The sequence below is a fragment of the Sinohyriopsis cumingii genome, chromosome 4 (genome assembly GCF_028554795.1).
Source record: "Sinohyriopsis cumingii isolate HCF-2022 chromosome 4, ASM2855479v2, whole genome shotgun sequence".
In the NCBI taxonomy this organism is placed as follows: Eukaryota; Metazoa; Mollusca; class Bivalvia; order Unionida; family Unionidae; genus Sinohyriopsis; species Sinohyriopsis cumingii.
Window position 1 is genome coordinate 17,117,310 of NC_142964.1, and position 14,411 is coordinate 17,131,720.

At 36.1% G+C, this 14,411-nt stretch overlaps 1 protein-coding gene across 1 annotated transcript in view; it reads left to right on the plus strand.

Moving 5' to 3' along the window:
- LOC149800689 (organic cation transporter protein-like) overlaps nt 1-14,411 on the plus strand; it is a 70,954-nt gene that overhangs the window by 35,956 nt on the left and 20,587 nt on the right. Inside the window, exons 6-8 of the mRNA XM_089954725.1 lie at nt 4,639-4,773; nt 7,669-7,754; nt 8,870-8,990. Coding sequence (XP_089810851.1) covers nt 4,639-4,773; nt 7,669-7,754; nt 8,870-8,990 — 342 coding nt within the window. The remainder of the gene's footprint in view (nt 1-4,638; nt 4,774-7,668; nt 7,755-8,869; nt 8,991-14,411) is intronic.

Sequence of the window (14,411 nt, forward strand, 5' to 3'; positions counted from 1 at the left end):
GCTCAGATTTTAAATAAACCAATCTGGTGGCCTAGTGGTTAGAATGTCTGTCTCTGATACAGGAGGTTGGGGGTTTGAACCCCAGCCGAGTCATACCAAAGACTTATGAAAATGGTGCTAACAGCTGCCTCGCTAATCACTCAGCAATTCGAGGTTAGTGTTAGGACTGGTCATCCTGGTGTCAAGATATTGTGACTGGGTGGGACATCATGCTGCATGTCTGTGGCATGATGCCCCAGTGCTAGACATCACTATAAACTGTCACACTACAGACATTGTAGTGATATGACTGAAAAATTGTTAAAGCTACGTTAAAAACCAAAATCACACACACACACACACACAAATGTTAAATACCATTGTGTCTTTGTTATAAGTTGAAGTAATAATGCTGAGAAAAATATGATAGTAAAGACCAGTTAAGTAATCAAAACACCAGATGGTTGTTCAGCAGTAACAACAGCCAGTTGAACAAGTTTGACATCATAAATCATGACTGATCAAGTATTTAACAATTAATAATATTGTGGGAAAGATGGAGTCCTGTTATTTTTGCTGGAGGTCTCATAGATCTTAAATATAAACAACAGGCAATAACCATCATTAATAAGAATGAGGCTGAAAATTTGAATTGGGAAGTTTCAACAGCTAATCAGTTTTCACAGCTGAGATAAACAAAATATTGTTTAGTATTTTTTGAGTCCTGTCAAAAGCACATCATAAGAGTAATGTTAGTCCAGGTGTTTAAAAGTTTGAAAACTGATTTTTTTTTACCATGCTAGATGTAATTAACATCCCTTGAAAGCTAAAACTGGCAAACAAAACAATGCTCATGTTAAACAAAACAATGCTCATGTTACTCTATTGAACAAAGTATCCTTAAGACTGTTACTCATGTTACTCTGTTGGACAAAGTATCCTTAGGACTGTTACTCGTGTTACTCTATTGGACAAAGTATCCTTAAGACTGTTACTTGTGTTACTCTATTGGACAAAGTATCCTTAAGACTGTTATTCATGTTACTCTATTGGACAAAGTATCCTTAAGACTGTTACTCGTGTTACTTTATTGGACAAAGTATCCTTAAGACTGCTACTCATGTTACTCTATTGGACAAAGTATCCTTAAGACTGTTACTCATGTTACTCTATTGGACAAAGTATCCTTAAGACTGTTGAATAAATGTGCTTATTCTGCATCAGTTGATAGTTCTAAACAACTATAGCAGCTGTTCTTAACCTTTTGGGTAGCAACCCAGATTGTGTTTATTATGTTGGCCTCACCACATATAATTTTAAAAGCCACTTGGATGGAAATTTGATATGATGAAGAACCACTGCACTATTGTAATGAACACTAGCAGCTCAACATTCCAGAGAGAAAATGTGCTTAACGCTGTTGAAACACAGGAGTTTAACATTTCATGCATTTAAAAAAAGTTAAGAAACAAAATTAAATGCCTTTATACTATAGATACAAATAACTATCTATACTGTAAAAGGGTACAAATAACTAGATCTGTGTGATAAATATATACAAATAACTATATACTATAAATGTATACAAATACCTGTATCTATACAATAAATATTATACAGACACCCATATCTGTACTATCAATATATACAAATAACTATGTGTACCTTAAATTTATATGGATAACTGTATACTGTAAATATATACAAATACCTGCATCTGGATATATAGAAATATCTGTATCTATACTACAAATTGGTATAAATAATTGTATCTATCATAAATGTGCTTATAATATAGATAGAGGTATTAAGTATGTTTCTCAACTTTTTGATGCTTTTATATGTCAACTCTTGTGGATGCAGTAATTTCAAGTGAAAATGATATGACTTTTGTTTATGGATTTATATAAATCATTTTATTGTTTCATGATAGATTGAAATGATTGTAAGTATATGCAACTGAACAGCTGCCCGCTTTGGTTAGAGCATCCAACTTGGATGCAGGAAGTTGCAGGATCAAACCACAGCCAAGTCATACCATAGACTTTTAAAAATGGTACTAGCAGCTGCCTCACTTTACTTTCAGCATTAAGAGGTTAGTGTTAGGACTAATCAGCCTTGTGTCAGAATAATATGACTGGGTGGGACATGATGCTAAATGTCTGCGGCATGATGCCCCAGTGCGAAACAACACTATAAACTGTCACACTGCAGACATCATAGTGATATTGATATAACTGAAAAATTATTAAAGCTGCATTAAAAATTCCCAAATCACACACACACACACACACACACACCAACTGAACAGTTACTGGAAACTTGAATGTGGTCACACAGACATCCCACCCCTTCTGACACATAGTTCCGACACCCCACACACCTTTGCCACTGCCATAAATAAAACATTCAACAGTTTTCCAGACCAGTTATATGTATTGATATTCTGCTGCTGTTGCCTCTGACTCTGACACTACAATTCTCTTTGGTTATGCTTGTTGGGCTGTCTTTCTTAGACCATTTTGGTGGCCTAAGTGGTTAGAGTATCAACCTCGTATGCAGGAAGTTGTGGGTTCAAACCCTGGCCGAGTCATACCAAAGACAAATAAAAATGGTACTAGCATCTACCTCACTTGGCACTCAGCATTAAGAGGTTAATGTTAGGACTGGTCAGCCTCATGTCAGCATAATATGACTGGGTGGGACATGATGCTACATGTCTGCGGCATGATGCCCCTGTGCTAGACATCAATATAAACTGCAGATATTATAGTGATATGACTGAAAACGTATTAAGCTACAGTTAAAATCCAATGCACACACTCATTTTAATCAGTCTGTGCTATTTCCATTGATAAATCAATGGTTAGTCACTATAAATTAAAGAAACTTATTTTTTATATATGCCACTCTTAAGTCAAGCCATATCATGGCAGTGTCTGTCTCTCTATCCATATATGCATTTGTCTGCTAATACTTGCTTATCTGACCCATAACTGTTGAAGGACTACAGGTTTGCTTTTATTTGAAAAGGTTTGTCTTCCCAAATTTTTTCAGTTTGTTTCCTATATATTTTTAAACTACTTTAATTGGCACTTTAAAGCCAGGATTGTACATACATACATACATGCATGCATGCATGCATGCATCCATACATACATACTTACATATTATATATTCATTTTTTTCTCCGTTAATATTACATTGTCAGAATTGTTCAGTATTTTGCAATACTGAACACATTAATGCTGCAACATGTATACTCATGTAGTTGATGCAATAGGTTTTAGTTTATTAGATTTCTTTGTGGAAGAACTAAGCAGCTGTTTCATCTGTTGAAAGTAGAGATGATAAAGGGTACAATGTAGACAAGTTTACTGAGTCACAAATCAAACTTTCAAAGAAGGAAATGAATGAATGTGATATTTACAATGTCCGTATCAAACTTGAGAGAAGCAGTATTGAAAATACCATCCTGTTCTTTTAATCAGTTATTTAGGTGAAATGTTTGTGTGTGTGTGGTGTGTGTGTGTGTGTGTGATTTGGATTTTTAACATAGCTTTAAAAAAAAATCAATCCTATCGCTATGATGTCTGCAGTGGCTGTTTATAGTGAAGTCTAGCACTGGGGCATCATGCCACAGACATGTAGCATGATGTCCCACCCAAACATATTATCCTGACACCAGGTCAACCAGTCCTAACACTAACCTCCTAACACTGAACACTTAGCGAGGCAGCGGTTAGTACCGTTTTTTTTAAAGTCTTTGGTATGACTCGACTGTGGTTCTAACATGTGACCGCCCACATCCAAGGCAGACAATCTAACCACCAGGCCACTGGAGCAATCAATAAGAGAAATGTTCTTAACTTTTTCTAATTAGAATGCTTTAGACTATGACAGTGCTCTCTGGGGTATATAAAAATAGCACAGAAAAGCATGTTGTGACCAAGGGTTATCGCATAACTATCAGACGTACCATTTTATAAATCAAAGTACTAATTCGAGAAAAGAAATGCAGCTGAAGGTTTTGGTAGAAATGTAAGGGCCTCAGAGCCAATAAGGCAAGACAAAAAAGAATTCTCATTTCCGTTTGCTAAATGGACTGTCATGCACCAGCTGCTTTAATTTTCCTTGATAACTTTTTTGATACAGTGTTTCAGATTTAGGCTAGATGTCATAAGGTCATAACACAGCTGGGATCCCTACAAAGAGCGTGCAGGCGACAAGGCATAATCATGTCTTCTTTAGCTGGTTACAAGAAAATCTCCTTCATATTTTCCCATTCAAATGCAGTAACCTATAAATATATATAGATCCCCATGCTATAACCATATATACACTTGCAGGGTATGGAAGGGCAAATTTATAGATACAGCTTACATTGTTCTCAACTCCCAAGAGACTTTTCCAAAAAGTCATAGATTCCAAACTGTTGAGGTTACCAACTTGTAACCATGTATGTGCTTACAGGACATGAAAAGATGCCTCAAAGGACCTGCCCAGAATAAAAATTTCAGTGTACGAGTCCAAACGGGAAAGCAAAGGTTTATGTTTTACAGATATGTAATTCTTGAGTATTTGTCTCTTTTATGTTTAACTGTTTGTGTGTTGTCTGCTGGGGTATCATTGTAACGTTGTTGTTTTTTTGTTTTTCAGGTTTGTAAACAGCCTTGGCTACACTGGAATTATGTTTAGCACACCCACCCTTCATGGGAACCAGTTTCTTAATCTGTTCATAAGTGGAGCAGCTGAGATACCAGCCTGTTTGATCTGCATGTTTGCTTTAAACTGGTAACTGTTTGTAACCTAAAATGTGTTTTTCTTTCAATACCAGAACAGTAATTATTTGATCCGACAGTTTTGCATAAATGAGTATTTAATTTTTTGTAATATTTGCACTGTTTGAATTGTGTTGCATTGTCAGTGTCACAATAATACCTTAATGACCAATGGAATATCTTTTGAATTGGATGACATCAGATTTTAGTTTCCTAGTTGATGAAGGTATAATATGGAGTGTTGTAATTTTTGCAAAGTTATGTCAGTTTATACTTTGAAATATAGAATCTTTCCAAAGAGCACCAATAACAGTGACTTTATATACTGTCTGTTTTAAAATTGTAAATTTTACAGCTACAGCAATTTTAATTTCTGACCAAATTTGAAAATATAAATATAAGGAATGAAGCATTTTTCATTGTTAAGAAGTTTATGACTTGTCAAGTTGTGCTTAAAAAAAATACTGACCACCAGTAGCTTTCTTGATACAACACACAAATGGAAATCTATATAATTTCATATATTTTGCATGTAGTAAATGCCAGGTTGCAAATTAATATCTAGATTTGTCATTGCATTTCCTAGATTTGCCATAATTGCATCCATTTGTGTGTAACACATGCCAGATTGTGAATAACATAGACCTAAAGATTTGCCATTGCATATTCTCAGTTCGTGTATAATACATCTGCCAGATTGCAAAATAACAGACTTAGATTTGTCATTGCATGTTCTCAGTTTGTTGTTGTTGCTGTGGGATTTAACGCCATTTTTCAGCACACGATAGGCTATACATGGCGGCCAGTATTAATGGTGGATGAAGAACTGGGGAAAACCCCAGAAAGAACCACCAACCCATGAGAAGCTACTGGCAAGCTTTCTCACATACCCATATTGCCTGAACCCGAGACTCAAACCCACGCAGACAGAGGTGAGATGGTAGTGATCCGTAACGGAGAGCGCTTTAGACCACTCGGCCACTCGGGGCCCCTTCTCAGTTTGTGTGTAACACATGCCAGTTTGCAGAATAACAGACCTAGATTTGCCCATGCATATTCTCAGTTTGTGTGTAACACATGCCAGGTTGTAAAATAACAGACCTAGATTTGCCATTGCATATTCTCAGTTTGTGTGTAACACATGCCAGGTTGCAGAATAACAGACCTAGATTTGCCATTGCATACTCTCAGTTTGTGTGTAACACATGCCAGGTTGTAAAATAACAAACCTAGATTTGCCATTGCATATTCTCAGTTTGTGTGTATGCCAGGTTGCAAAATAACAAACCTAGATTTGCCATTGCATATTCTCAGTTTGTGTGTATGCCAGGTTGCAAAATAACAAACCTAGATTTGCCATATTCTCAGTTTGTGTGTATGCCAGGTTGCAAAATAACAAACCTAGATTTGCCATTGCATATTCTCAGTTTGTGTGTATGCCAGGTTGCAAAATAACAAACCTAGATTTGCCATTGCATATTCTCAGTTTGTGTGTATGCCAGGTTGCAAAATAACAAACCTAGATTTGCCATTGCATATTCTCAGTTTGTGTGTAACACATGCCAGTATGCAAAATAACAAACCTAGATTTGCCATTGCATATTCTCAGTTTGTGTGTAACACATGCCAGGTTGTAAAATAACAAACCTAGATTTGCCATTGCATATTCTCAGTTTGTGTGTAACACATGCCAGGTTGCAGAATAACAGACCTAGATTTGCCATTGCATATTCTCAGTTTGTGTGTAACACATGCCAGGTTGCAGAATAACAGACCTAGATTTGCCATTGCATATTCTCAGTTTGTGTGTAACACATGCCAGGTTGCAGAATAACAGACCTAGATTTGCCATTGCATACTCTCAGTTTGTATATAACAGAAATTATTGCTCCTGATTGCCATGGCTTTAAACTTCGGTTTCATGCAAGATAACTGGGAATAATTCGATTTCAGCCAAATTTGGTATGCAGTTTTATATTGATGAGACCCCAAACAAGTCCAATTGACAGGATTACACAACAGCTTAAAATTGATGAGACCTGAACAAGTCTAATTTACAAGATTCCACAACTGCTTTATATTGTTGAGACCTCAAACAAGTCTAATTCACAGGATTTTACAGCTGCTTTATATTGACGAGACCTCAAACAAGTCTAATTCACAGGATTTTACAGCTACTTTATATTGACAAGACCTCAAACAAGTCTAATTCACAGGATTCCACAATTCTTCTGTCACTGTCAAAAATACAGACTGGAGAGTTTAGGGTATGATTGGGAGTGGTGTGGATGTGTACCACAGCAAGGGAATTTGGATTCATATTTATTTATGGAATCTTTATAAGGTGTGCATGCCTATGCATATATGTGTAAGGGATGGGGCTGGGGTTGAAAAAGAGAGAAAAGCATGGGGATAATGGTGCATGCAGCAGACCTCAAAATGTCGGTTATTTCCCTGAAATTCATTGGAAAGCTACAGAATTGTTATTGAGTTAGTTCCTTATTTTCCAACTTTGTTTTTTTTTTGTTGTTGCTCAGAGTTATCCAGGATTTTAAGTGAATTTTAAAGGTGGCATAAAATTGTTATAAGTTTGATTGACAGGCATAAAATTGTTATAAGTTTGATTGACAGGCATACATTTTTTTTAAAGTTTGATTGACAGAATTTATACATCATTATTTCGTAGCCCATCATGGTGGACACACCATCCTTTGCTTCGACAAAGTTCCTCTTTTAATACCCAGCTGCTGAACAAATTGTAAAGAATAGAGCACCTTGCAATATGTCCATTACTAATTTCTGATTAGGGTCTATTATTCCTCACCCATTTTATTGGAAACTTATTCAGCACGTTAATTTATTTAAACTGTTTGTCAGGAAAGTTAAATTACAGTCTTTAATTTTTCAGGGTTGGAAGAAGGAAACCTCTTGCTGTCTTTCTGTGTATATGTGGTGTGATGAATATAGCCACAGTGTTTATACCTCAGGAAACAGGTAGATGAGTAGTCCTTTTTCTTTTTTATGCAGTACATATGTTTTACTTTTGGGCAAAAAATGCACCTTTTGACTCTTTCAACTTTTATGGCTATCAATGAAAACTAATTCATAGAGAATCTTCCATGATTTTAGGATGAGAAAACTATCCCCTCATTGAGATATTTATGGCCAGGTTGGTAGCGGCGGTGTGTCTCTGGGCAAGGCAATTTATTCCATTTGCCTCAACATGATGTATCTTTCATGTGTTTTGTAAATCCATGTTTCTTCACCAGTGAAAATCTCACTCAAATGCTCTGGTTATTCATTTCATATTTGGTGAGTGTCTGTTTGGTAATTTCAGCCCAAGTCCGTCTTTGATCTGCCATCCACCAATGCATGACCCATCTTGCACAAACCTTTGAGCTGCAAATGATACCTCCATATTAGTAATGCGCACAACAATAGAAATATCTTTCACTGTGTATCAATTATCTCTTATCAGCAACATATTCCCACTCACCAATCGCAGACATTCCTCTTCCAAAATGTGAGTCAGCATCCATGGATTTGTGACCATCTTTAAAATGAAGAAACCACCTTACAATTATTGGATAGGACAGAGAACTAATGCATCCATAAACCTTGATATCAGTCAGAGTAGGATGTATGTATTTTAAAGTATGCCTCTTTGCTCATTAGCAGAATTGTTCTCCTTCTCAATCATTTTTAAGTGGGTCAATTACCATCATATTTCACATGTTTATATCTGCAGCTGTATAGCATGATTTAAAAGGAAATTATTTTGTCTATCGATTGTTAACTTTTTGGATAAGTTTAAAAGAAACAAAAAATTTATAACAAAATATTCAAAACTTTTAAAGTACAATTCATGCCATAAAAGAAGCCAGTTTTTTTTTCCTTCCTCAGCACTGCAGACGTCTGGATGTGTTGGGATGAACTTTCAGTGGTTTATTAGAAGCAGGTCAAAAGCAACCCATACAAAGTATTAGAAGTTAAAGTTTTCCTTAAAATAAATTTGAAAGATAAATATTTAATATAATTTTGTTTTAAAATTCTCTTACATAAAACTTGATTATTTGGTAATGTATAATTTTTTCCCCATTTGTTTTCAGATGCAGGTACAGATTTACGTCCACTGGTAATCACTTTTGTGATGATTGGGAAATTTGGAATCACAGGTGCCTACTCGACAGTGTACTTGTACTCTACAGAAATTTTCCCAACTGTAGTCAGGTATGTAAAGCCTTACTGGTGCATTGCATTATACATAGTAGCTAGTCATGTCCCAGAACTTGCACTGTGAACTATTTTTCATGAACTGGAGCAAGTTTGCTACAGACCATGCAGGTTAAAACTGAATGAAGATTTTCGTATGGAGATGATACAACCCCTTCCACATCCATGATTGAAAATGCCAATAAATGTATGAATGTAATTTTCCGTAGAAGACAATACACAAATCTTGGGGGTTATCTTGAGTGAATGTTTGTTTAGTTGACATTAAAAAGTAGGATTTTTTGCAGCAGCACAACATTTTACCACTTTTTAAAATAATGTACCCAAGTAAATTTAGAATATACCTAAACAGATGAGTTTTAAGCATTTTAGACCACTTCTGAATAAGAGTTTTATTTCTTCAGGTTTAGAATATTTTGGGATTTCTTTGATGGGGATAATTCCATAGTTGACTAAATTCAAGCAATTACCAGAGTTTGTGGAGAAACTGTTGAGTTGGAGGTTGGGAGTTCATAATCTTTTCTTAGTGCTTTGGGAAATGTTTTTATTTGCAGTCCATTTATGAAGGTATTTATTATATGAACAAATGCTGAATGAATATTCTATTACAAATTCCTTAAGAGGAAAGAATATGGCCATACCAACATTGACAAACTGAAGTCACATTGGTTATAACGAAAATGATGCCTATCATATATCCAATGTTGCTGCCAGGGTAAACAGCTTGACAAAGTCTTATCACTAATCTACCTGAATGATGGTAATATCTTCATGGGATTTTCACTAACAGTTTTGTGGTGTCTACACAGTACTAAAAAAAATGGTACTCATCAGACCTACAACATAGCCATCAGATCATTTATTGCTACTTAAACAATGCTGTAGTGACTTAGAATTTTCATTAAAAGACTTCATATGATGTCTGGTTGGTCCTAAATGAAAATGGTGCTGATCTGAAATAGCCAGTTGCTGTGGACATCTTGAAAATTTTTGTTGTAGCTACATAGTGACATGGTATTATTACTAAATGACTTCTTACGATATCAATATGGTCATTTTAAAAAAAAGGTGCTGATGAATCTTTGAACATGATGGTCACCTTGAAAATCTTGTTATCACTAGTCTGCATGAAAGAATGGTCATACTGGCAAGAGGTTTTCACTGAATGGCTTCTAACTATATGTAGATGGTCCTAAATGAAAATTGGAAATCCTGAAATTTGACATATCCTATATAAGACACAAAATTTTAAAAAAGACTACTTATTTCTTGCAATATATGATTGTTCCAGCATTAAAATAATGCTGATACAGCAAAATCCAAAATGGTGTACTTGATGGCTCTTCTTAAATTCTAAATATAGATGCTTGTCCTAAATAAAAGGTCAAATTGACATCGAGTTTTCAATACGTTTCTAGTTCTGACCTCTAATCTGGCACCATAGCCATCTTGAAAATCGTTTTATCACTAGTCCCATTAAAAGAATGGAGGCTTTGACATGGGCTTTGCATTAATATGCATCTTGCAATATTTAAGTGGTTCTAAATGAAAATGGCGCAGATCTGACTACTTTAATATCCACTTTTGTATGAAGGAGTTTCAAAACAAGACCTGATTGACACTGGGGTAAAGTTAGGGGTCATTGGTTGCATTTTTATAAGGAGGAGTTTGTTATGTTCTGTTGCCTGTCCATTAGTCTGTTACCAATATGTACATTAACTTGAGCATCTGTCATCTACCAATGTCTTGGGGTAAGAAAGTACACTATTGATTTCAGACTCAAAAGCTCACTGTTACTGAAACAAGGAATTCACTTTCCACACAATAACTTAAATTTTCCACAATCCACAGTTCCTAAACTTTATGGATAAGGAAATTCAAGGTCAAAGGACAAAGATTATGATCACCATGACTGAAAGAAGAAAAATGGTTTCATTACAATAATTCAAGTTCTCTACCATCCTGTTAACAAGCATTGTTGATGGCTTGGGCTTGGGATAAGGAAGATCCCAACTGATTTTAGGCTCAGAAGGTTCAAGGTCCAGCATGACTTGTGTCAAACGAACTTTGATGATGGCTTTCACATGGGGTAAGGAAGAAGGCTGTTAATTCAGGGATCAAAATACCCATGGTCAGGGCTGCTTACTGAAAGAAGGAAAATGGTTTCTGCAGAATAGTAACAGTTCTACATTACAGACATTGCTCTGACTGTGAATGGCTTGCACTTGGCATAACAAGCATGTTCATTTTGGGTTAAACGGCAATGGTCAGGGTCATTGATTTAAAGAAGAAATGTTATTTCTGTACCAAAAAAATCCAGTTACATATACAGAGGACTGTTAAACATTGGCAGGCACATAATGTGCCATTCACTGTATTTTTGATGTACTTCACTGAGCTTATGGCACAGTGACTTGTACATTATACATGTGAAATTTGAACAGACAGTAACAGCGACGCCCAGCTGATTGCCTGGGCTGGCCAGCCCGCTAGAAGACCTTTTGGAAAAATCATGTACACAACACCAACACCTCACCTAACACACCAGTAGGCTACCCAGATATATATGTTGTTTTGGTTAATGTCTTTCTTTTGAAATAAACCGAATTGAGTGCGCATTTCCTGGTTGACTGATGAGAATTAGAGGCCAAATTTTCAAATTTAAATGCTTTAGTCAGACTGTGCTTACTTTGATGTCAAATTCTGACACAAGCATGTTGTTAAAGGTCACCGGCCTTACTTAAAAAATTTCTTTTTGCATCAGATTTGCATTACATGATTAAAAGTAGTTATACTCACACAAAAAGAATAAAAAAATTATCAAGTATAAAAAAGAAATAATTTAATTACTCGAAATAGACATATACAATGCTGTTACTTCCCCATAGCTAAAATTTCCCACCTATAGAGGACACCAGCAGGAAATGACTTACATTTATCCCCACAAGATGAATTATATGCTTCTTGTTGTCAAAAAATAACTATAAACTATGGATAGGGAATATTTAAATGAAATTATTGAAAACTAATTTACTGTTCAGCTGTATATCAGTATTTGTGGATGACATAGTAGACTGTGTCTCTTTCAAAACTGTTCCATTGTTTAAATTTATTTTCAAAATTCCCGTTAATACAGGTAAAATGGAATCAATACTGTCTTCCCTATGTGTGCCAACTTTGTATAATAAAAAAAAGAAGTTGACACATTTAAAAGAATCCAAAGTCAGTTTCCGGGGTTGTCTTGCTTTGTAATAAAATACCTTTATATTTGATATCCTGTTGTTAAAGTTTAAGCAATGAATTTATTACTCATTGCCAGTTGGGTTTATTCATCACCTGGGCTTCTATTTGTTTGCCATGTGTAATCATAATTGATACAAACGTTCACTGATATTTGTAAGGTGAGTAGTATACACAGCAATAACTTGCTTTAATAATACTTTTGTAATCCATGCTAGTGAAAAGGTTGCATACATTTCCACTCACAGTGAATGTATTTTCAATAATAATTTTTATTTGTGAGATACTGTCATATAGTTAACCTGGATACAATCTTGGTTATTTTGCACCTTATAATGTATGATGCATGAATGGCAGGTGCCTTCAAGCAGTCGGGTGATATTCCCGTCTCATTTACGATTTTGTTTATCTGACATAAGCGATACACACTACAGTAAGGATGCATACACCAGCCGGCATCTGCTACATATAGGAAGTTTGTGGATACTTACATCAGATCACCTCTGCATTATATGCCCTCTTGACTTATCAGTCCCTAACTCTCCACCTTTATTTGCTACTAAAAGAAACCTCCGTATGATAAATAGAACCAAACTAATGCATGACATCCAAGCAAACCTAACAACTTGCTTACCTCCTACAGCAGAACAACTCGATAACTGCCTGCATTTATTGCTTGACAAACGTGCCCCAGCCACCAAGCATAGAGTATCAATTCAAAAGTGTTCTCCGTGGTATAGCAGTGTTAGGGACCAGCTTCACGCTGCTAAAAGAGACCGCCGTAAAGCTGAGAGGCTTTGGATTTCCACCAGACTTACTGTTAGTAAACAATTCTATGAAGCCGCTAAGAAGAACATCACAAACATAGTTCATGCAGCGAAATCAGCCCACCACGGTACTAAGATCATGTAAAGTTCCAGCTGCAAAGAGCTCTTTGAGATTACTAACACACTAATGTCAATGAACAAATGTACACCAGTTCCAGCTACCTTCTCTCCAGTTGACCCTCTGGACTTGTTTGCAAATTTCTTCCATGATAAAGTACAAACCATTAGAGATAAGCTTGACAACACAATTTCAGTTGACTCATCGTCACCATACAAATGGGATACAGAATTTAGCAGCAACCATTAGCAGCATTTGAACCTGTCTCTATGGATTTAGTATGTACAATCGTGAAGAAGAGTGCACCAAAGACATGTAAACTTGATCCAGTTCCAACATCACTGCTGCTTGAGTGCTTAGATCCAGTATTGCCTTCACTAACTGATGTTATTAATACCTCTCTCTCATCTGGGGAATTCCCATCATTTTTCAAAACTGCTATTGTAAACCTCTGCTGAATAAACCAACTTGTATCTCATCTGAATTCAAACAGTCTTTTTAGCAATGTACAGTCTGCATATTGTCCTTGCCACAGTACTGAAACTACTCTTCTAAAAGTAGTTAATAACATTCTCTCAGCTTTGGATAGCGGAAAGATTACAGTCCTCGCCCTACTTGATTTGTCTGCAGCATTTGACACAGTAGACCATGATATATTATTTCACTGTCTCCAGCATGTATTTGGCATTCATGATACAGCCTTACTGTGGTTCAAGTCCTACTTGGTCAACAGGACACGAATTGTATCCACAAATGGAATACACTCCAGCCCAGTTGATCTGTGTTATGGTGTTCCACAGGGGTCTGTTCTTGAACCTGTTCTCTTCATTACACTCAGTCGCTCCCAAGTATCATAGATCATCATCCAGTGTCTCACCAATTGTATGCTGACGACACCCAAATATACAAATCTAGCCACCCAACTGAAGTTGATGCTACCATCCAAGGTGTAGAGAGGTGCATTTCTGATGTGAAGTCATGGATGACATGTAATAAGCTGCAGATGAATGATGATAAAACTGAGGCCATTCTGATCACAACACAAAGACTTTCTCATTCACATCATTTACCTCAAACAATAAATATCAGCAACACCAACATTAAGTTCACATAGTCAGTACGAAACCTAGGTGTTGCTCTGGATAGTACTCTCACATTGTACCAACATGTCATGAACATAATACTCATTATTCCCACTATGCAAACGAAGTCATATGTACAACGTTCTTTTGCATACCAGGGCCCAGCAGCGTGGAATGAATTGTCCACTGAACTTAGACACAAAGACACATT